This window comes from Hyperolius riggenbachi, chromosome 3 (assembly GCF_040937935.1).
Source record: "Hyperolius riggenbachi isolate aHypRig1 chromosome 3, aHypRig1.pri, whole genome shotgun sequence".
NCBI lineage: Eukaryota > Metazoa > Chordata > Amphibia > Anura > Hyperoliidae > Hyperolius > Hyperolius riggenbachi.
Window position 1 is genome coordinate 54,443,541 of NC_090648.1, and position 24,834 is coordinate 54,468,374.

Sequence of the window (24,834 nt, forward strand, 5' to 3'; positions counted from 1 at the left end):
CTTCCTGCCCTTCCTTAAGGCATCCAAGCAGCTCTTTTTTCTGCAGTTTGTCCTGCTCTCTAATAGCTGTAGGAGCTGCCATTTCCCCTCCCCTTCCTTCTACCCTTATTTATCCAGGGGAAGGTGTGAACTTAATCAAGTGTGACTTCTCTAAACTTTCTAAACGTTAATGTACAGTGTCCTATCTCCTCCAGCTACTAACCTTCCCTTCCTCCGATACAGGGGACTATACTTCAGATCTTGTTTTATGAGAGTGCGATGGGCCCAGAAACCGTGAATGGCACCAGGGGGAGGTGAGGGAAGGGGTGTGAACATTGTGGGTCCCCATCAAAGTTTTGCCGGTGGGCCTCAGGAATTTTAGTTTTGCCACTGGTAGTTGTGGCCCCCTTACAGCTCTGGGCCCCCCTGTGGTTGCAGTGGCTGCTCCTGTGTAGTTGCGGCCCTGAGTGTATGGCCAGCTTTAAATTCATGCAGGAGAACAGAGGCGCCAAAAGGATAAAAGGAAGCTAAATGAGCTTAAAAAAAACAAAATCTTGGTAAATAGAGGAGGTAGTGGTGAACTTACCTCCTCCAAGTAGACACACAATGACTGTAGTAAAGACAGTCAATATATTTTATTTATGAACTCCAAATATGCAACGCGTTTCGCAGGTTTGATCCCGCTTCATCAGGCAATAACAATGGAGCAATAGCATATGTGGTCAGTAGAAGAGCCAGGCACCTCTGTGCTCATTTAGCTTCCTTTTATTCTTTTGGCGCCTCTGTTCTCCTACATAATATTGAGTCCACCCTGGGTGGAGGGTTGAACCCCCTTTTTCTCATCCACAGAGAGCGACTTCTTATTCCTGAGTGGGGTCAGGAAAATCTCCCCACCTGCCTTTACAGTGGTTGCCAGTACATATTACACTATTGGGGCTCTTGGTGTTCCTTGTTTTTAGCTTTAAATTATTGTCAGCAATAAATGTATTACTTGTGTAGATGAATAGGGGCAGAGGCAGCAGAAACTCAGTGATTTGGACTTTATTGTGTTTCTCTTTCTTCCTGTACAGCTGACAGCCTGTGTCCACGCCTCTGCAGCCCTCCTGTACCCCATGTACTGGCAACACATCTACATCCCGACACTACCGCCACATCTGCTGGACTACTGCTGGTCTGTCCTCCCGCCCCCCACCCTCATTTTCAAAATTATGATCAAACTTTGTAAAGTCTCAGCAAAACTACATGAGACATATGTGGTAACATTTTAACCATGACAAGTAGTAGAATAGAGTTTAGGGAGTTTTAAGGTTAAGGCCCATGTCTTGTGTATTTTTTTAGTGACAAACTGAATCAAAAGCAATACATTTTTCGCATATTCTGTACCAAAATAATAGACTTGAAAAAAGAACAGTGACAGAATATATAAAAAATACATATATTGTTACCTTAGGAACTTGGCTTTTTAAATATGTGTGCCATAAGGGTATATTACTATTATTTTGGCAAATAAGATCTTGTAATCATCGATAGTGTACAATGAGAAAGCAAAAACCACAAAACAGAAGAAAAATACCCTTTTATGAATGGGAGCAGCGCCGATATATGAAAATTGCTCTGGGGCTGAAGTGGTTAATTATTGCGTGATTTTCACAAAAGTTCTTTCTTTAAGACCGTTTATAGGCAAAGCATCTTGCTGCCAGGAAGTGTAAATGATGGACTTTTTTAATGTATTCATCTATGTAAATTAATATAGTCATGCTTATTTAGGGACAGCATAATTAGCTCATATTTTGCAGAACACCCACATGTCTGGTGTCCCAGACATTGTGAGAGGCAGGAGAATATGTTTATATCTGTATCCAGGCAATACATCATGTCGCTGACAACATTTTTCAGGAGAAACTGAAGTAGACTGCTTTTTATTCTCATCTGTGCCAGGTTTTCCTTTGGATAATAAGCATAAATTAGAATGCCCATTTTTAAAATGTGTGACTAATAGAAATACGATGACTATTTAACACAAAAAAAAAGTAGAGCAACTTTGCCGTTAATACACAAAACAATTGAAAAGTTAACAGTTGAATGTAAACAATGCAAAGTTTGGTAAAGAGACACTGAAAAAATGATATAGTGAATTGGTTGTGTACTATGAATAATTACTAGAAGATTAGCAGCAAAGAAAATATTCTCATACTTTTATTTTCAGGTATATAGTGTTTTTTCTAACATTGCATCACTCTTTAATATGTGCAGATTACACAACACTCAGCATTCAAAATGAGTCTTTCAGAGCAGTCTGTGAAGTAATGACCTCTCCTCTAGCAGAGAAAAAGTAAACAATTCACTTACAGTTGAGATAATAAAAGTCAAATAACAGCCCTCTCCACGACTAAAGGTAGCCATACACTGGTCGATTTGCCATCATATTCGACCAAAAGATAGATCCCTCTCTGATCGAATCTGATCAGAGAGGGATCGTATGGCTACCTTTACTGCAAACAGATTGTGAACCGATTTCAGCCTGAAACCGTTCACAATCTGTTGTGGTGGTGGTGCTGCCGCCGCTCCCCCCGCCTGAATGCCCGCATACATTACCTGCTCCGCCGGCGCGAGTCCTCCCGGTCACCGCTGCTCTGTCTGCGCTCTGGTCTCCAGGTCCGGCATGCTTTGCTTCTTCCTGCCCGGCAGGAAGTTTAAACAATAGAGCGCCCTCTACTGTTTAAACTTCCTGCCGGGCAGGAGGAACTGAAGCATGCCGGAGACCAGCGCGGACACGGAGCAGCGGTGACTGGGGGTAGTCGCGCCGGCGGAGCAGGTAATGTATGCGGCTCTATTGTGTCGGTCGTCGGGCACTCGAACGCCGCTAGCGAGGCGCTCCCTACCCGCGGGCGATCGACGGTAATTTTCCGCACGGAGCGATCGACGGGATCGGGCAAAATTGATCGAAATTCGGCGTGTAGCGGGAAGGATGTGACAGCAAATTCGATCCCAGTGATCGAATCTGCTGTCGATCTGGCGGGAATCGGCCTAGTGTATGGCCAGCTTAAGACTTAGTCGGAGAGCTTAATGGCTTGTTTGCATAGAGATAACAACTGGAGTTTCTCAACTCTTCCTGTACTGGAAACAATTAGACTGATGTATCTGATCTTAATGTTTTATTTCTTAGCTGTACTACACATACAAATCATAATTTTTTTTTCTCTTCAGTGTCTCTTTAAGGTAGGAAGCGGTGTGCATATAGTACAGCCACGAGTGAGCTGAATGACAGCTCTCCCTGCTGCCGCTAAACTTCCTGGCAGTGTTGCATTCTATTCCCCCTCCGAGTTGTCGCAACTTGGTGGGAGGTGTAATTCGTGGTCTGGCGGTAGCTGGAACCCTTAATTACTCTTACGTGAGGCGCGCATCATAGCATTGCTATCTGTATGTTTTTGGGATGTTGGAGGAAACCTGAGTGTCCAGAGGAAACCCACACAGAAATGGGGAGAACATACAAACTCCTTGCCGACGTTGACCTGGCTGGGATTCGAACCGGGAACCCAGCACTGCCAGGGGATAGCGCTAACCACTACGCCACCGTGCTGCCCGTGATACATAGTGCTTACAGCAGCAGAAATCTAATGAAAACACCTGATAAAGAAAAACAATAAATGAGTGGGGGGTAGGGAGCTTAGTAATCTGCTACTATTATTATTATTATGTATTTATATGGTGGTGACAGTTTTACGGCACTTCACAGAAACCATCCAGCCATTCATATCGCTAACTGCTTCTCAATGGGACTCAGATTCTAATGTCCACACTACGGTCTAGGGACAATTTGGGGGAAGCAGTAGCTAAAGGGGATGCAGAGGTAGCAACTGCACCGGGGCCCCTGGACTAGACTGGCTCTCCAGGAGCCCTCCTTCAACTGTTGTATTCAGGGCCGGATTTACCATAAGGCAGTGTAGGCATGTGCCTACCAGCGCCTGAAGATGAAAAGGCGGCTCACTCTCCTCCCCTTGTGCCTCCCGCCTTCCCTATGCAGCGTCCCGAGCAGAGTGTAAATGAGCGGTTACTCACCCAGCTCTCAGCATTCCACTGACCAGATATCCCTTTAGTCGGAGGCACCTCTAATACCTAACTTATGCTACTTGATACCAAGAGTAGCTCTGGCTACCTAATACTAAGGGGCACCTGGAGCTACCTATGATGGCAAGGGAATTAAGGGAGAAGTGACAGCTGGGCCAGCCAGCACAACTGTGGTGCAGTTTGGAGGGGGTTTGGAGGTTCATAGAGTGAGAAGTGTAGGGTGCTGATACATCTGTGCCTATCATCTCCTGTCATGTAAATCCGGGCCTGGTTGTGTTATCTCTTCATTGGTGCTAAGCTGGTAATTATCATGGGGGGGGGGGGGGTAGGAGACAGTTAACATCCCATTATTCTTTTGAATGTAAACCCAAACACATACAAACTCCATGCAAATAGTATCCTGGTCAGGACCTGGGGCTCTACACCTGCAGTTTATTGTGGTAGCCCCCATGCCACATGTAGAAAGGTAGATATAATGTATCTTATGCTGACCTCCTTTGTCTTGTTCTTTCCTAGCGCTCCAATGCCTTATCTGATTGGTGTCCACAGCAGCCTGATGGAGGTCAGTGGATCAGAGATGCCTGCATGTCAAAGCTCTTTAGCACATTTTTTATTTCTTACTCGTTATATTTCTTTGCTTCTAATTCGTACAGCTGTAATGTGATCCTTTAGATTGTAAGCTTCTGGCAGGGTCCTCCCTTCCCTAGTGTAATCTACAGGATCATGTGCTCCTGTCCTATGACAGCCTGTACTTGTATTACTGGGCCTACCTAACCAGCCCATATTGCATGATCATGTAATTTGTACAATTTGTATGTATAACTTTGTTCTATGTGTATAACCCTATGTATGTCATCCTTGTATCATTGTATATATTTATTGTCCAGCGCTGCGTAATATGTTGGCGCTTTATAAATACAATAAATAATAATAATAATAATAATAATAATAATGTGTATTTAAGGCCACTAGTCACTAGGGGGGAGTGTGAGATAATAACAGAGGGCTTTTGCTTTCAGTTTTTTATATTTTCTGCTGGTAGAGAGAGATTAAAGCATTCCAAGAGTTTACAACACAGAGTTCTGCCAACTAAAGTCAAAAGCAGTGCCCTTATCTCAAACGAGATAACTCTATTGAAGCTTCTAATGGGTTAAATGTAACCCAAGGTGAGAGGGATGTGGAGGCTGCCATATTTATTTCCTTGTAAACAATGCTAGCTGCCTGGCAGATTTTCTTGCACAAGTAGTGTCTGAGTCAAAACCCTGGAACAAGCATATGGCTAATCCAGTAAAAGAGTCAGCAGTATCAGAGTACCTGATCTGCTGCATGCCTGCACGGGGTCTATGGCTAAAAGTATTAGAGGCAGAGGATCGGAAGGACTACCAGGAAATTGGTATTGTTTACAAGGAAATAAATATGGCAGCCTCCATATCCCTCTTACCTGCGGTTTCTTTTAACTAAAAAGTGAGCCGTAAAATCACAAAGAAAGATGAGCTCTCGGCAACATAGAATCCAGCTCAGTTACTCCCTATCTCCACACCTAATCTGCTCTTAATCAAAAAGATATCGCCTCCCCCAATACTGTTTTTCTATGTCTGAATATACAGTCACATGACCAGTGATCACATGTATCTGTAACCTGTGTATCTGACTTAACCCTGGCACACACATCCAGCTTTGATTGGTCACTGATTGACCAATTTTACCACTTCCATATAGTATGAGAGATTGCCTATATATATATATTTTTTTTTTATGGTATTAAAAGTCTGTTGGCCCTTATGCTACATGGAGGTGGTAAAATTGGTCAGTGATTGACCAATAAAAATTGCATGTAGGTATGCCGGGTATTTTACTGGCTTGGAACTCAGTGCTGCCTTCAAGAGCTGGGAGAGGCAGCAGTAACAGAAGTCACCAGACCAAAGCTACCAGCACAGCATTTGTTGGGCGTTTCCCATTTTTGCAAATTTGCATTTGCTGCACATCTAATATCTAATGCAAGTCAATGGCATCCCATTGACATACATTGTGTGAATTTTGTCATGCAAATTGTCTGCAGAGAAAAACATGCCCAGCAGGGAGTAAAACGACGAGCAGGGGCGGTACTATGCATATGACCCTTTCCGCAGGGTCATATGTCTTGACTTTTTTTTTGCATTGTGGTGGGATGTGGCAGAAGCATCGCCAACACCCTCCACCCCCCTCCCCCGCCGCCCCAAAGTGAAATGTATTTAGTTTACTATTATGCTATTATTTCATTTTCTAACGCTATGTCATGTTTCCTGTCCTCGGCAGCAGGTGAACGCTGGAGCTCTGGAAGACGCAGTCATATTTAATATGGACACAAACTTCCTGGAGACCCCGTTCCATGATCTGGACAGTCTGCCTCCTCATGTGGTAGGAACATCAGGAATGAAGCTGAAGTCAACCTGGAACCCACTAGAGCGGTTTTTTAAGCGTTTAGGGAGTGCTTTTAATGGCTACCGATTTCCCTAAACGCTCTGCCAATGTATATGGATGGGACAGATTCCACTAGAGTGATTGCGATTAGGGAAATCGCAATCGCAGGACATGCATCATTTTGGGAGCATTTCTATTCTAATGTATTGTATAGCAGCAGGGAAATTGCTCTCAAAATCGCTTGCAAAACGCTATCATAAATCGCTAGCGATTGCCATAGCACTTTGCGCTTTCTAGTGGGTTCCAGGCCTAAGGCTGTGGTCACACTTGTCCATGCAGTAAACCATTCATTTTCTGCTATGGGCGTTTTTTTACCTTCTTTCCTGCGTTCGCGTTTTTCTGTGTGCATTGTATGCGTTTTTCATGCGTTTACGTTTTTTAATCAATATTCAGATGTAACAAGTTAAAAAAAAAGATCATTTTTTTTAAATTAGCCTTTACCTTATTTGGGCAAAAACTCGTCAAAAACGTATGAGAAACACATGCGTTTCTTTTCACCATAGGAAAGCATTGAAAGTATGCTGAAAGAATGAACTTTCTAAACTTTCTAACTAAAAACACATTGAAAAACACATACCAATGCGTTTTTGGGGGATTTTTTTGCGGCCTATAGACTATCATTATGTGTGTGTTAGCAGGCGTTTTCTAAAATGTAAAAAGTGTTCCAAATGGGTTCTTGCCTAAGTAGAAGGAAGTGTCTGGATCATCCAGAGGCTTTTCCCACCTCCTCACCCTCCCAGGCCCCAGCAATGGGACCCTACGAAGGGGACAAGGACTTGTTACCAGAACTCACACGCACTGTGCAGGTGCAGAAGGCAGGCGCCTGTACAGTATCATGGAGCTGGACATGCTCTGCTTTTTCTGCCGACCAGGGCCGGTTTAAGAAACAATAGGGCCCCAGGGCAAAATAAACCTGGGGGGCCCCCCCAACATATACCCGGCCCGGAACAAAAATCGGCATAAGGGGCCTTTTTTGCAGCGGGTATAGTCAGGGTGTGAAGCCCAATCGGTCGGAGCTCCACATTCTGGCTACCCCAGCCTGCATGGGGGACAAGGGGTTAAAAAGTTTCAGGGGGGGGCCCTTACATAATTTTTTTTTTTAATTCCCGCACTCTAAACATAAAAAAAAATTGGGAAAATAGGAAAAAATGCCAGGGATCTTCATACAGCCATATTGCGGCTGTATAGCGATCCCTAGCTAAAGCGCTGCGGCTGCGTATGGACCCCTGGAAACCCCGTCAGGAAATGTATTGCTCTTTCTTTTGAGAAATGTAAAATTACACTACCGTTAGGTTTGCTACTAAAAGTGACATTTACCGGATTTAAAAGTATACTTTTTTCCTTCGAAACTTTAAAATCGATTTTCTCAAAAACTATAAGGTCTTTTTGAAAAATTGTTTTTCCCTCTTATTCCCAATGATCTCCTTAAAGAGAGTCTGAAGCGAGAATAAATCTCGCTTCAGACCTCATAGTCAGCAGGGGCATGTGTGCCCCTGCTAAAACGCTGCTATCCCGCGGCTAAATGGGGGTCCCTTGCCCCCCGAAATCCCCTCCGAGCATCGCATCCCCTCTTCCGGATTGAGGCAGGGCTAACCGCCGCAGCCCCTCCTCTTGCGTGTCTGTCAGCGCGTATCTCCGCCTCTCCCCCGCCCCTCTCAGTCTTCCTTCGCTGAGAGAGGCAGGGGAGAGGCGGCAATGCGCCGCTAATAGACGGCGCTGAGAGGCAGGGCTGCAGCCGTTAGCCCTGCCTCAAGAGCAGCAAAATCTACGACCAAGTTGGTCGTAGATTTTGAAGGGGGGGTGGGGTTGGGGGGTCAGGGACCCTCGTTTAGCCGCGGGATAGTGCCGTTTTAGCAGGGGCACACATGCCCTGCTGACTATGAGACAAGAAGCGAGATTTATTCTCGCTTCAGTGTCTCTTTAACATATGCTGCAAATTTAGGGTTCCTAGCATTTAAGGTGGATTTGCTATTAACCATTAAAGTCGGTGGGTTTTTAAATGTGTATTTTATTTCCTTTGAAACTTTAAAATCAGTTTTCTCAAAGACTATAAGGTCGATTTGAAATTTTTTTTTCCTCTTGTAGCCACTGGGGGCCCCTACAAGCTCTGGGGCCCTGGGGCAATTGTCCCCTTTGCCTCTATGGTAGCGCCGGCCCTGCTGCTGACCACGAGCTGCAGCTCCTTGCTACCGCACAGACGCAAGCCAACCTGCATCTAACACCTTTTAGCAGGACAAAACCAAGCTTTTTTAGGTAGCAGGAAAAAAGGGCGCCGGCTAAGGTTGGACGAAAAGGGCGTCGCCATAGACTTTAATGCAATTATCCTTAATACGGCGAAAAAAGCAGAAAAAGGGCGCCACAAACATTATAGTTTTTGAGGTAGGTATCGTTTAAGATTAGTTTTTGTCATATTATTTTGTTAATAAGTACAGATTTTACGTTTTCAAAGGTATTATCGTCAATATATGTAAAACGGTGTTTCTGTAGAGGGAGTGGTTAGGGTTAGGCACCACCGGGGGGGTTGTTAGGCGCCACTAGGGGAGTGGTTAGTCTTAGGCACAACCAGGGGAGAGTTCTGTGTGAGGGTAGAGTTGGGTTAAGCAGTATTGATGAAAAGTGCATCAACATTTAATGTTAATATTTATTCGTTATTATATCTCGTTTATTTTTTGCAACAGTAAATAACGTTAACAACGATATCAAATACCTGGCGCCAAATTCGTTAATAAGTAGGGCCCTTTTTTTCACAGCGCCCTTTTTTCATGCACGCCTTTTTTAATATCATCTAGCCATCTTCCTATCTGTTCTAACCTATTATTACTAATTTATCATGGTGTCATTTCCTGTTCCTATTGTATGTTATGCTGTGTTCTCCCACCATTTACACTTGGAGGAAGTCATCCTTAAAGGGAAAGTCCGAGCAACCTGAAAATAAAAAATCCACTTACCTTGGGCTTCCTCCAGCCCCTGGCATCCGTCCTGTGCCCTCGCCACAGCTCCGGTGGCTCCTGGTCCCCTCCGGTGGAGATGCGGACCTCGCCAGGTCGGCTTCTAGGTCGGCTTCTTCTGCGCCCCAGCATGCCGTTCCCTGGTCGCACTGACATCATCTGGACTGTACTGCGCAGGCGCAGAACTACTGCACCTGCGAAGTACAGTCTAGATGATGTCAGTGTGGCTCTGAGAGCCGCTTGCGCATGCGCAGTGGGGGTCTTTCGCCGGAGGGGAACCCACACCACCAGCGTGGATCGGAGCTGTGGCGAAGGCACAGGACAGCTGGCAGGGGCTGGAGGAAGCCCCAGGTAAGTGGATTTTTTTTATTTCTACTTGCTCGGATGTGTCCTTTAAAGCCAATGGGTACCGTATTAAAAAAGAAAAAGTCAGATACTCACCTAAGGAGAGGGAAGGCTCGGTCCTAATGAGCCTTCCCTCTCCTCTCCCGGTGCCCTCGGTGCTGCGCTGGCTCCCCCGTTTGCGTCCGCCGCCGCAGGGACTTCGGAGGTCTTCGGGAGCACTCGGGCTTCCGAAGACGGGCCGCTCCATACTACGTATGCGTAGTATGGAGCGGCCGCGTCATCGGGAGCCCGAGTGCTCCCGAAGGCTTCCGAAAGCTCCCGAAGGCATGCGGAAGTGGCAGTATTTGACCGAACTGGTCGAATACTGCTACGGGGGATCCTGCGCGGGACCGGGCACCGGGAGAGGAGAGGGAAGGCTCATTAGGACCGAGCCTTCCCTCTCCTTAGGTGAGTATCTGACTTTTTCTTTTGTAATACGGTAAACATTCACTTTAACCTAAAATTTGAAGAAAGAGTTATGTCTAGCTGCCATAACCAATTCTTCTCTGTTTTGTACAGAGGCCATTAACCCAATTTTTTTAAAGGACCACTATCGTAAAAAAATTTACAATTTAGATTACATATTTGTAAGAAGTACATTTCTCCCTGAGTAAAATGCACTTTAAATTATTTTTCTCCTATGTTGCTGTCACTTACAGTACACAGTAAAAATATGACAGACTAGTCCATCTCCTCACAGGGGATTATCAGTATTTTCTTTATTGTTTAGAAAAGCACTCTATAGAAAGGATCTATGTAATCTTTATAAGGATGCTCGCTGGCCTCCCGAATCGTTTGCACACTATTTTGGCAGTTGAACTGACCATTCAGTAAGTGCTTTTGAAAATAAATTTCCCCATGAGGAGGTGGGCTAGTCCAAAACCTGTCAGATCTGTCTGATTATTACCGCCTGCTGTAAGTGACAGCAACATAGGAGAAAAGTAATTTATATAGTCTGGACAAAATCTACATTTTATACATATGCATACACATGCTTTTTAGATTATACAATGTTTCCCCATAGTGGTTTGTTGATGATTTGCATAGCTCCCAACTGTCCCTATTTCGGAGGGACAGTCCCTTTTTGGGACCCCTGTCCCTCTTTCCCTCTCATTTGTCCCTCTTTCAGGATTTTGTCCCTCTTTCTATATAAATATATATATTTTTATACTAAAAATGTGTTTGATTGTCTCTAAACTTTATTTCCCATCCTTTAAATTGATATATTACTAATTTTAAAATGTTACTATGAAGGAAAATTAACCAGGATAGAAAGGACTAGTGTGGTTTGAATTATAAATCAACATATTTTTCTTATGAAATCTGTATGGTATGCGTGACTAGGGGCGAGGTGGGGCGTGACCAGGGGTGTGGCAGGGGTGTGGCTTAAGTGTCCCTTTTTCTCATCTCAAAAAGTTGGGAGGTATGGATTTGTTGTATAATGATTCTCTATATATCAATGCTGTTGTATCTCAATGTTCCTACCCAGGTCTCTCTGCTGAAGCTACAACTGACAAAACAGTCTGCCTTCATGGGTGACAAGGTGTCTCGGGCCTTCCTCCGGGCCCAGGCTCTGCTGTTTGGCAGCTACAGGGAAGCTCTCATCTGCACCCCGGTATGTGGGACACAAGAGTAAACTGGCAATCCTACCTACCATTTATTGGCCTCGATTCATTAACACTTAGCAAATTTGTTAACAACAGTTTGGTAAAATACCGAATTTGTTAACTTCATTTCAGGATTCATCAAAGTTATCTACAGCTGTTAGCGAACATTCGGTAACGATTCGCTAAAACGGAATAAAGTGCAATTCATGAAAAAGAAAGTGGGCGTGGTTTAGCGTTACATTTAGGATTAGTTATCTCCTTCACTGCTCTGTCGTTATTCCTGTCAGATCATTGCTGACAGAGAAGATGGAGCCATTTGAAGTGGTTATGTATCAGCTGAGAGTGATTCAAAGGCACAGAAGGGCAAGAATAAGGTCTGCAACCATATAAATTTGTAAGAGAATAAATTTATTTGCTATAACACGACATCTGCATTTCTCTTGAATCATCTTGTAAGAGAACACAGGCAGTGTCAGGGTTAACTAATTTGCTAGCTGCACTATAATTTTTTAGAAAAGGCTCCTATCAAATTGTGGGATTGTCCCAACCACTTTCAGAATCCTGGTCCAGGTGTAAAGCCCTATTCAGAATGTTGCTATGTAGTGCTCAAAGGACTGCCTTTTACCCACAATTCCATGGGAATCTTATGGCCTTGTGTTAAAGTACCACTGTAAAATGGAAATATCGACACGTTACCGAATGGTTACCGAATTGTTATCGAATTCACACCGAATGAGGAAAAACCTTGATGAATACAACTAGAAATCGCTAAACTTCGAATTCGGTAATTTAACAAACTGGAAAAAGTTATCTCAAAGAGAATGATGAATCGAGGCCATTGTCATTAATATCATGTTACTTGAGCAGAAGGCCATGTTATCACTAAGCCATCTACACCATTATAGCTCTTCACATCCCATATGTGTTATTTTTATTCATATGCTATTGCTATTCATGCATATTCATATATTGCTATTAATATGTGCTATTTATTGCATGTGGCTTGTAATTGGGATAATAAAAATAATCAGAAATGGCATTTAATTGGAATCAATTCGGAGAGGCATACAATTTGGATTACATTTGCATGGATGTTGGATTTATCAGTATATTGGGTGGCTGAATGGAGTAATGGTTAAGGGCTCCGCCTCTATCACAGGAGACCTGGGTTCAAATCTTGGCTCCTCCTGTTCAGTAAGCCAGCACCTATTCAGTAGGAGACCTTGGGCAAGACTCCCTAACACAGCTACGTCCTATAGAGCGCGCCCTAGTGGCTGCAGCTCTGGCACTTTGAGTCCGTCAGGAGAAAAGCGTGATATAAATGTTATTTTTCTTGTCTCATTAAAGAATACCTAAATTGTATTAAAGTTTGTGTTAAACCTAATAGGTTGCAAAGATATTTAAAATCACACACAGTAAAAGGAAAGATATTACAGTTGCAGGAAAGATATTGCAGTTTTAGAGCAGGTGCAGAGACGAGCAACAAAATTGATACGTGGGATGGAAAGTCTCACTTACCAAGAAAGGTTAGATAAACTGGGTTTATTTAGTCTAGAGAAAAGACGCCTTAGAGGAGATCTAATTAACATGTATAAATACATCAGAGGGCAATATAATAGCTTGGCGGATGAGCTTTTTGTCCCTAGGCCTTCTAAAGGACTAGAGGACATGATCTGCGCATGGAGGAAAAACGTTTAGCCATTTATTTAGGAAAGGGTTCTTTACAGTAAGAGTGATTAACATGTGGAATGGATTGCCACAGGAAGTAGTTACGGCAAACTCTATACCTGCATTTAAAGGGGGCTTAGATGCTTTCCTTGCGTTGAAAGACATCCATGGCTACAATTACTAGGTAATGCCTAATGATATTGAGCCAGGGATTTTATCTGATTGCCGTCTGGAGTCGGGAAGGAATTTTTTCCCTTTTGGGGCTAATTGGACCATGCCTTGTAAGGGTTTTTCGCCTTCCTCTGGATCAACAGGGATATGTGAGGGAGCGGGCTGGTGTTGTACTTTGTTCTCTGGTTGAACTCGATGGACGTATGTCTTTTTTCAACCCAAATAACTATGTAACTATGTAAAGTATGATTTTCTCACTGCCAGGGTCTGTATTGCACATATGGGCTTGAAACAGCCGCCCCTTATCTGAAATCGGGCCCAGGCAATTTTTTTTCTATCCTAGCCATGGGTGCAAAGGATGCTGGGAGTTAATGTCATTACTCCACCCCCCATGTCCTGCTCTCAGCCCACGCCCACTGTGAAAAGAGATGAAATCTAATTCAGTCAGGCAGATGTCTGGGATAAGAATTATAGCATGCTGTCTCAGATTTCTTATCTTCATAATCACCTCTGTCTCTGCTCTGTTTCTCACTTCTTCCCCAACTGCTCTACCAAAACAAGCCTAGCTCTTCGGCCCGGTTCATATTGCATAAAGCCAACGGATCAAGCCAAACGGATTCGGTACAGCGGATCCGGATGGCTTGGTGCACACTGGCAAATGGATCCTTGAAAAAGGATCTGATCACCGATCGATTGGATCGGTTTTCACTCCGTTTGCCAGGTGAGGGTACAGCAGCCAGGTGGGAGGGTGAGCGAGGGTTAAAACATACCGAATGGTCTATTGAAGCCGGCGGTAGAGAGGGTTTCAGGCTTTCCGTCTTCTTCCGCATCAAGTGACTACACAATGCGTCATGTGAATAGTCACATGAAATGTCTTGTAAGTCACATTACGCGGAAGAAGACGGATGCCTGAAACCCTCTCTACTGCCGGCTTCAATAGAATTGGTATGTTTAAACCGTCATACACCCACCACCCATCTCCTGCACCCTCACTCACCCACCCGCCCGCTCAGGTTCGCCTTCCCACATCCCCCCACCCCCCTTGGATTTCCTCTGAATGGTCCCTTTCTTCACCAGTGTGAAGAAACGTTCCATTCCCCATTGCCGGCTTCATCTTCCGTTTCAGGTCCGCTAAGCTCAGCGGTCCGGAAAATTTGCTGCTGCAGCAAATTTGCAGTCCGTCCAGCGGAATGCACGGAACGGATCCGTACGAACAGACGCATGTGAATGGTACCATTGGTAAGCATTGGATCCGTTCACATCCGTTCCGTTTGTACAGTATACGTTCCGCTCCCATTCCGCTTTTTAATGCTAATGTGAACCGGGCCTCATAATGTCGTCATTCCAGCCCATAAGCTGTACAGAGCATGTGCAGGATTTCACAGGCATATTTGCATGACGGGGAGCACAAGGATGGGAGGCAGGATGCCCTCCGCCATTGCCGGAGACCCTCCTCAGTATCGGGTCGCACTCTTCTTCAGGCAAGAGTGTGGTCATGCTGCAACCACGTGAGCTTGGGCGCTCAGTAGGATGAGCTTACTGTGCAGGCACCACAGTATATCGTGCAGTATATCAACTCTCATGCTGAAGAGGAGCGTAGCCCTGATGTGATTACCGTCCAACAATCGGTAATCTTCAGGAGGGTCCCGCGCTCAGCAACGAGGAACTGGAGTATAGTGTGGGAAGCCTCTATAGGATGGCTTCCCTTTTCTTAGGCAAGTATTTACTTCTAGACTTTTGTCAGACAAAACCATAGTTTGCAATCACCGGGACGGTCCTATAGTGGGGACATTTGGCTACATACTGGATGACATCTAGCTACTTAAACAGGAGCACACCTACTTAAAGGGATTTGTAACTTCCCAAAATAAAAACATTGCCTAAAAATAATTAGTGCCCCAAATATATATATGTAACCCCCCCTTTTTTATTTTTATTTTTTTATTATTATGTATCTATACGGCCCCCAATTATTATTTTTTTTTCCTGGTCTGTGGTGACACAAATATACCAAGGGGCCGATGCTGAAACAAATACAAATCAATGGACCAAGTTCTACTAATCTCTGAACAGGAGTTTGCAGTGAGTGACTGATGGATTCTCCATCTTGTATCAGTGATCCTAATGTGTTATGTATTTATTTCTCCCACACAGGGGGAGCCGATCTCTTTCTGCCAGGAGACCTTCCTGAGTCACAAGTGCAGCTCTATGAGGACCTTCCTGCAGAACGCTGTGCACCTGCAGCTCTTCTCACAGGTGACGGCTCATTCTGTACTGCCGGGGTGTGTGTTCGCTGTTCTCTTCTCAAAGGGAATGTCCAGGCAGCTAAAAAAATTACATTTACTTACCTGGGGCTTCCACCAACCCCTTGCAGCCGACATGTCCCTCGCAGCAGCTCTGCTCCCAGCCTCCAGCCTGGGGTCCCCACCGGTGCAGAGGTCGACCCCGCGAGGTTGTCCTCTCCTGTCGACTGCAAGGGGCTGGAGGAAGCCCGGGAAAGTAAATGTCTTTTTTTTTTTTAGCTGCCTGGATATTCCCCTTAAAGGTCGTCTGAGCTTGGGAGGAAGGGGATTATATTTTCTGCCAGCCCCTAGCAGTCTATCAGTTCTTCCATGAAGGAATGTGAATCACGTGCTTTGGGGCGGCAACAATAAGAGGGCGGCAAGAGGCGGCTCTCCTTCCCAAATGTCCCTCTCCTCGCACTCCCCATCTCCCCCTCCCTAGATGTGCTGCGCCATTTCACTCACCTGCTCTCAGCATTCCGCCGATGGGACCTCCATCCATCCCCTATTAGTAGCTTCATCTTAAAGAGAACCTGAGGTGGGTTCTAAGAATCCTATTGGCACACAGAGGCTGGGTCTGCATATAATGCCCAGCCTCTGTTGCTATACTGTCTCCCCCCAGGCCCCCCCTGCACTCTGCTGTCCCCCATAAATCAAACGTCGTGCTAGCGACACACAGCGTGTCAATTAGTGTTGGGCGAACACCTGGATGTTCGGGTTCGCGAACGTTCGCCGAACATGGCCGCGATGTTCGGGTGTTCGCGCCGAACTCCGAACATAATGGAAGTCAATGGGGACCCGAACTTTCGTGCTTTGTAAAGCTTCCTTACATGCTACATACCCCAAATTTGCAGGGTATGTGCACCTTGGGAGTGGGTACAAGAAGAAGAAAAATATTTGAAAAAGAGCTTATAGTTTTTGAGAAAATTGATTGTAAAGTTTCAAAGGAAAAAATGTCTTTTAAATGCGGAAAATGTCATTTTTCTTTGCACAGGTAACATGCTTTTTGTCGCCATGCAGTCATAAATGTAATACAGATAAGAGGTTCCAGGAAAAGGGACTGGTAACGCTAACCCAGCAGCAGCACACGTGATGGAACAGGAGGAGGGCGGCGCAGGGAATCGCTGCCAGGCTCCACAAGGTTCACCCAGTGCGCGGTAAGGGAGATGTATCGACCCTGGCCGAACGCACTCGTCCAGGTGTCAGTGGTGAGGTGAACCTTGCAGGCAACGGCATTCTTCAAGCTTCGGGTTATTTTGCTGACCACGTGCTCATGCAACTGGGAACCACGTAACGTGGGATGGCCACTGACATCATGCCCTTGAAGCTGTTTGTCTCCACCACTCGATATGGCAGCATTTCGCAGGCCAGAAGCTTGGCTATGCTGGCTGTTAGTGCCACGGCCCGGGGTCATTTGCTGGCAATTTCCTCTTGCGCTCAAACATCTCCGAGACAGACAACTGAACCGTAGGGCTGCACACTGAAGGGCTGTTGGTTGTTGTGTTTGATGAAGACTGGGAGACCTCAAGAGCACTATTCCGGAAAGTGACAGTGTCAGCGTCGTCTGATGTTTGTGAATGTTGTTGTGAACCACGCAATGGCTGGGCTACTGCTGCTGCTGAGGAGGGTCTGGTGGTGAGTCTGGTGACCCCAAGGGAGGCAGTGTTGCTGGTGGTACCCTGTCCTGCCGCGTTTGCCCACAGAGTGGGATGTTTGGATACCATGTGGCGGGTCATGCTGGTGGTGGAGAGGTTGTTAATATTTTTCCCCCTGCTCAGGCGGGTCTTGCACACCTTGCAAATCACCATGGTACCATCCTCACTGCAGTCTTCAAAGAAAGGCCAGACTTTGGAGCACCTGCCTTGCTGGCGATTTCTGTTTGCGCCTCTTTTGCGTCTCACTTGAACTTCCACGCTTGTGGTGCCTGAAATTTCGCGCCGCCTACCTTGTGGCACAAGGCGAACTCGTGCAGCAGTGGGTTCTTCAACAGACTCATCTGTGCTGCTACGACGGCGATGTTCTCCTTCACATACAAAATCTGGGTCTGTGTCCACATTGTCCAAACCCTCCTCTTCAATCTCCTCAAACTCGTCATATGTGATTGTGGGCCGCCGCCGTGGAGTAGAGCTCCCCAAAACAACCTCTGCGCAGCTCACTCCAACGTCGTCTTCCAGATCTTCTCGGCCGACCTCCTGCAATTGAAACCCCTCCTGCCCAACTTGCTCTGGGATTTGGGTTTCAAAGTCCTCGGACTCGCCTTGCATTTCAGTGCGCGGTGCATTACCCACAGTAAATGGTTGTGAATCCGGGCACAACATTTCTGGCTGTTCCATTGACCTTTGAAAGGTGGAAGTTTGTTGGGCTGGGAATAGCTCCTGCGAATACCCTATTGTGTCCTGAGGAAATTCTTCGGACTAGTTATTTGGCAGTTGTGTGCGTGGTGTCGCTGCCGGTTGTGTCAGCTTTGTGCCCACTGGCTCCTTGTAACTGGCTGAGGACTCGGACCTCGTGCGTGATGTGCTGGTGCTGCTTAACCCACTGCTGGACGCTTGAGAGGTCATCCAATTAACTATCTGGTCCTGTTCTTTTGGATTTGTGAGGGTTGATTTCCTGGACAACATTGGCGGTATTGAGTGGGTTTTCTTCGGTGCTCCACTGTGGCCTGTACGTGAACCGTCAGGGGAAACACCTCTTCCCTTGCCCCTCCCTCTTTCACAGGATTTCTTCTTCATTTCACTTATCCTTAAAGTACACGCTGACTGGCAGCAGTACAGTGGCAGTACAGAAATGCTATATAGTGGTGGGTGAGTGGTGTACTACTATTCCCAGCAGCGACACAGAGCACAATGCTATACAGTGGTGGGTGAGCGGTTTGCTACTATTCCCAGCAGCAACACAGAGCACAATGCTATACAGTGGTGGGTGAGCGGTGTACTACTATTCCCAGCAGCGACACAGAGCACAATGCCATACAGTGGTGGGTGAGCGGTGTACTACTATTCCCAGCAGCGACACAGAGCACAATGCTATACAGTGGTGGGTGAGCGGTGTACTACTGTTCCCAGCAGCGACACAGAGCACAATGCTATACAGTGGTGGGTGAGCGGTGTACTACTCCTCCCAGCAGCGACACAGAGCACAATGCTATACAGTGGTGGGTGAGCGGTGTACTACTGTTCCCAGCAGCGACACAGAGCACAATGCTATACAGTGGTGGGTGAGCGGTGTATTACTATTCCCAGCAGCGACACAGAGCACAATTCTATACAGTGGTGGGTGAGCGGTGTACTACTGTTCCCAGCAGCGACACAGAGCACAATGCTATACAGTGGTGGGTGAGCGGTGTACTACTATTCCCAGCAGCGACACAGAGCACAATGCTATACAGTGGTGGGTGAGCGGTGTACTACTATTCCCAGCAGCGACACAGAGCACAATGCTATACAGTGGTGGGTGAGCGGTGTACTACTATTCCCAGCAGCGACACAGAGCACAATGCTATACAGTGGCGGGTGAGCGGTGTACTACTGTTCCCAGCAGAGACACAGAGTGGCAGTAAACACAATGCTATACAGTGGTGGGTGAGCGGTGTACACAGAGTGGCAGTAAACACAATGCTATATAGTGTGGGTGAGCGGTGTACTACTGTTCCCAGCAGCGACACAATGACTGGGGGGACCCTGGCTAGCCTGGCTGGAGAGAGAACTACCCTGCCTGCCTACCCAAAGCTAAACCCACAGACAAATGGCGGAGAAATGACGTGGATCGGGTATTTATTTACCCGAACCACGTGACCCGTTCGGCCAATCAGAGCGCGTTCGGGTCCGAACCACGTGACCCGTTCGGCCAATCACAGCGCTAGCCGAACGTTCGGCCATGCGCTCTTAGTTCGGCCTCGAACTCGAACATCACCCGAACAGGGTGATGTTCTGCAGAACCCGAACAGTGGCGAACACTGTTCGCCCAACACTAATGTCAATAGCCGGCTATGTACATCTGCACTTGTCACTCTCGCCGCTCCCCCACCTCCTCTATTTCTCCGCTCCCCCCCTGCCGGTAATGAGGCCGACCTCAGGGTCACGTGTGCGCAGTATGGAGCTGCCTGTCTTTGGGAGGACATGGCTCCCGAAGACTTCCGAAGTCCCCCACGGCGGAGGATCCTGAGCTGCACAGAGGGCACCGGGAGAGGAAAGGCTCATTAGGACACAGAGGTAAGTATCTGACTTTTGTTTTTTTAGCGCGGGTAACAATGACTTTAAAGACGGGAATGGCTTTGTAGTTGCTAATCCAATGAAAATCTTTAGAAGCCACTGGTAACATGGTACAATACTCTTGGCTTGGCGGTAATCCTGAGCTAGGGTCGGGGTGGAAAACCGCAGCTAAGAGCGGTAATCCTGACCTCGGGGTAGCCGCCAGAGGCTGTGTGCAGAGCAATGCGCGCAGCGGGAGCGTTTCTACATACCTCTTGGGATCCCAGCGTTGGCTGGCATTCTTCCTCTCCTCCGGGGCTCTATTCCCTGCTGGTGAGATCACCGGCTGTCGTCAGCGCCACCCGGAGGATAGAGGCATAACTGCAGCACTGGAGCAAGGGAGGTGATTGATAACTGGAACTGCTGCAGATTTCCCTGGCAGCATAATATGATTTTTTCCAGGTTTTAGGGTCTGAAAGGGTGCAAAAAATTGCACCGCTTTTAGACACTGAAATCTGGAAAGAATCATAATGCCAAGGGGGTTAATAAAAATCCTGTAGTAGAAAACTATGTCAGCAACCCCTGCAAGCTTTGGTAGAGAAAGAACCATGGAAAGTTGAGAAGGAAGTCACACATTACCTGACATCACTGAGTGAGGAAGAGCAATCTCGCCATGTTGCGCAGTAGTCCAGCACGGCCGTCACTATGCAAACAGCTGTGTGCGGTGCGTTGCGCAGTGAGTTTGGTGCGTCAGTGTGAAGCAGAACTCTAATTACACTCCCTGATTGATGTATACACATGCAATATGTTTTATAGCACGTTAGGCCTGCAATTTAGCATTCAATGTGATTTCTGCCCATAAAACGCTGCTTTGCGTCACATCCAGATTTTTCCCCGGGACTTTTGGCATGTATCCCACTCCGCCATGCCCCCCTCCAGGTGTTAGACCCCTTGATACATCTTTTCCATCACTTTTGTGGCCAGGCATAATTTTTTCTAGTTTTCAAAGTTCACCTCCCCATTGAAGTCTATTGCGGCGTGAACCAAACTTTCGCGGTGGGTTCGCGAACCGAAAATCGGAGGTTCGGCCCATCTCCAATCTACACATGTTATGGGTGTGAAGATCCCGGTGGACACGCTTGTTTTATGAGCCTGATATGATGGACCCCCCAGGCTATGAGAGCCACCAAGAAGTGGCAACGGAAGGGTTGTTAACATTGAGGGGGCCCTATGACTTGTAGTTACACCCCTGTGGCAGTATGTGTGAGGTATGTAGCGCTGTTACAAACTGCCTCTCTGATCTCCTAATAAAGTTCTATTCTCTGCCTGTAATCTATGATTACGCTAATGGGCATTGTCAGTACACACATCTCCCTGAGCTCAGGGCACTGCCAGTTATCCCCTGCCATTACTAACTGTCAGCTTCCAGCCAGCTCATTACAGACAGCCAACAGGGAGATCCCAGGATGTTTTATTACACTTGTATCTGTTCGAGATGCTTCAGGGGAAAGGCTAGAAGATTTATTAGGGCTTGATATTAATGAACATCTCTTACAGTTCATTGACAGTCGGCTGGAGAAACTGAACTCTGGAGATGAATTCACTGATGTATTTGAGCAAGAAGTTACCAAATGTGGATTAACAGGTACCATTACGAAACCTCTAGCAACCAGCGCTAACTGAAAGCTTCTGGTCTTAGGCATCCATCACACGTGAAATCACCCAGTCACATGACCAGGGCCGGCCCGCTCATGAGGCGGGGTGAAACATTTGCCTCAGGCGGCACATCTAGGGGGGCGGCACCCGCCTGTCTATGGGTGCGGGGGGCCGCCTGCCGAGCTGGAGGGGTAGCGGGCAGAAAGGGGGTATTGGGCCTAGCAGTGGGGAGGGGGGTCGGACCCCCCTCCCTCGCCTGGGTACCCCGATCTGCGCTCCCCTCCAGCTTTAAAAAGTGAAGTACCAGCTCTATGATTAAGAGGCAACGGGCGGGGATCACTCACCTTTTTCCGAGGTCCAGCGTGCGCTCCACTGCCGGTAATGCCGCCCACTGTATTGTAAGTGGACGGCGTTGCAGGAAGTGACGTCAGTGGAGCGCACACTGGAACGCGGAAAAGGTGAGTGATTCCCGCCCGTTGCCTCTAAATCATAGTTGGTATTTCACTTTTTAAAGCTGGAGGGGAGCGCAGATCAGGGGACCCGGGCGAGGGAGGGGGGGGGGGGTCCGACCCCCCTCTCCCCACCGCTAGGCCCAATACCTCCTTCCTGCCCGCTGCCACTCCAGCTCGGCGGCCCCCCTCGGCAATTTTTTCTAATTTTGCCTCTGGTGGCAAAAAGTCTAGGGCCGGCCCTGCACATGACACAATCATAAAGGATGCCTAGGAGAAGATGCTTACAGTGAGAACTGGATGGGGAAGATCATGAGATCTCACTTTCCTGTCAAACTCTGCAGTTAGCATGTTTCCCTCTCAAACTCTGCAAATAGCATGTTTCCTTGTCTAACTCTGCAGTTAGCATGTTTCCCTCTCAAACTCTGCAGTTAGCATGCTTCCCAATCAAACTCTGCAGTTAGCATGCTTCCCAATCAAACTCTGCAGTTAGCATGCTTCCCAATCAAACTCTGCAGTTAGCATGCTTCCCAATCAAACTCTGCAGTTAGCATGCTTCCCTGTCTAACTCTGCAGTTAGCATGCTTCCCTGTCTAACTCTGCAGTTAGCATGCTTCTCTGTCAAACTCTGCAATTAGCATGCCTCTCTGCCAAACTCTGCACTTAGCATGCCTCCCTGCCAAACTCTGCACTTAGCATGCTTCTCTGACAAACTCTGCAGTTAGAATGCTTCCCTGTCAAACTCTGCCGCTAGCATGCTTCCTTGTCAAACTCTGCAGTTTTCATGCTTCTCTGACAAGCTCTGCAGTTAGCATGCTTTCCTGTCTAACTCTGGAATTAGTATGCTTTCCTGCCAAACTCTGCAGTTAGCATGCTTCTTTGCAAAACTCTGCAGTTGGAGTGTTTCCCTGTCTAACTCTGCAGTTAGCATGCTTCCCTGCCAAACTCTGCAGTTAGCATGTTTCCCTCTCAAACTCTGCAGTTAGCATGCTTCCCTGCCAAACTCTGCAGTTAGCATGCTTCCCTGTCAAACTCTGCAGTTAGCATGCTTCCCTGTCACACTCTGCAGTTAGCATGCTACCCTGTCAAACTCTGCAGTTAGCATGGACATGTGAAACTCTGGGCAAACCTTGTGCAATACTGTACCTTTATTTATTCATGCATATTTTCTTCATTAAACTTGATGTATTTAGCAATTTAAAAAAAAGAGAAGATATTTCTTGTTTAATCAGTGATTGCCTGTTTGTTTCTCTGCAGGAGCCTCACGATCTTACCAGCTGTGGCTGGAAAACCTGAAGGTAGAGTAAGAGCCATACAATGAATTCATGTTAACAATGAAATCTGGGTCTAGCGTGATGGTACAAGTGGTCATCCTTCCACACTTGGTTAGTTATGCACACAGTCAGGATCTGACACAGCTTCTTGATTTGATAAGGAACTGCCGCGTTTGTTGCTAATGAAGGGCATTGATCCTTACTGAACATCATTATGGTACTCATTGTAGCCCTCTAGCAGCCTGCCTGATGTGAGGGGAAACAATAACTTACCTGAAAGGGCAAGGTACCAGGTGAACAACCAATGCAAAATGTTTCCAAATCGATGGCCCTATTAGTACCGTAAAAATAAACCTTTGAGTATGCATTAAAAAAAATCACAGTTAGCTACTACATATATATGTATCTACATACACATCTCAGTATTAGGAGAAGTGCTAGACAGGAGTGCACAGAAGTAATGCCTCTTCTGATCTGGCCTCCCCTCCGCTAATATGCCTATGTAGTATATATGTAACTCTAAAAGCGTGCTGGAGACATAAGCAAAGATGAGCTGACAGTTCCTCCGGCATCTACCTCAGGATACCTGCATGGTAATTGTGCTGTGGTCCATCAGGACAGTACAAGTAAATGCAAGGTGCTTTACAACAACACAAAAACTCAAGCTAATACCTAACATGTTTCACCCCAAACAAAGGACTTCGTCAGAGAACCACCAGTGTGCATATTTGTGAGTAAACCATAAGACCTCTCGATACCAAAGACATAGGCCTCAATTCACTAAGATCATGCTGGAGATAATAAGGCAAGAGAAAACTTACCTCCACATAGTGAGAGAGTTATCTTATCTCTTCATTCCTTACGTTACCTCTTCTGTAGTTAATTTACCTCCTCCGTAGTTAATTTACCTCCTCTGTAGTTAATTTACCTCCTCTGTAGTTATTTTCACACGCAGTTAATGAACAGCCTGTCTTTAACTCTGGAGTTATTTTAAGGATTAAAGAGTTAACTTAAAGACAAAAAAGTTAACTTTAGGTTTGCCTGAGGTAAAATGGTTCCTGAATACTACACGCCTTATCACCATGGTAACAACTCTAGAAGAGTTATTAAAGACAGGAGATAAGCTTAGTGAATTGAGGCCAGTGACTGTCACAACTGCATGTGCAGCTCCTGTCAGCCTCTATAATCACCATTCCCATCCGGCTATACAGAGGTAGATGCCGGGGGAACTGTGAGACTGCTCATTTTAGCCTAGGCCTCCAGCACACTTTTAGAATTAGCATAGGCAGATTAGCAGAGGGGAGGCCAGATCAGGAGGGGCACCATCACACTTTTGTGCACTCCTGTCTAGCATGTGTCCTAACACTTTGTTGTGTGTATGTGCGTAAATACATCTATATTTAGTACCTACAGTTGTGCTCATAAGTTTACATACTTAGGCAGCATTTAGGATTTCTTAAAGTGTACCTGAGATTGGGGGGGGGGGGGGAGTTATACATACCTGGGGCTTCCTCCAGAGTCCAGCCCCCTCCAGGCTGATCACTCCCTCACCATCCTCCTCCACAACTGTTTTGCACTGAAGTGAGGTGACCAGATGTCTGTTCTGAAGTTAGCATCTCCTGTATTTAACAGTCAGCTTTCCTCTGAACAGTGTCAGAACCTGCATGTATGTGTGGTGGAAGTACCGCTATTCTGGAG

General features: G+C 46.4%; 1 protein-coding gene across 3 annotated transcripts in view; it reads left to right on the forward strand.

Moving 5' to 3' along the window:
• The window catches only part of LOC137562612 (DENN domain-containing protein 1B-like), a 100,508-nt gene that overhangs the window by 49,196 nt on the left and 26,478 nt on the right, over positions 1-24,834 (forward strand). For 2 of the 3 annotated variants that reach the window (XM_068274116.1, XM_068274118.1), the window contains exons 10-16: positions 1,050-1,150; positions 4,564-4,609; positions 6,343-6,444; positions 11,329-11,454; positions 15,440-15,541; positions 21,315-21,402; positions 23,120-23,160. In XM_068274116.1, coding sequence (XP_068130217.1) covers positions 1,050-1,150; positions 4,564-4,609; positions 6,343-6,444; positions 11,329-11,454; positions 15,440-15,541; positions 21,315-21,402; positions 23,120-23,160 — 606 coding nt within the window. The remainder of the gene's footprint in view (positions 1-1,049; positions 1,151-4,563; positions 4,610-6,342; positions 6,445-11,328; positions 11,455-15,439; positions 15,542-21,314; positions 21,403-23,119; positions 23,161-24,834) is intronic. The other variant, XM_068274117.1, reaches the window with a different exon arrangement.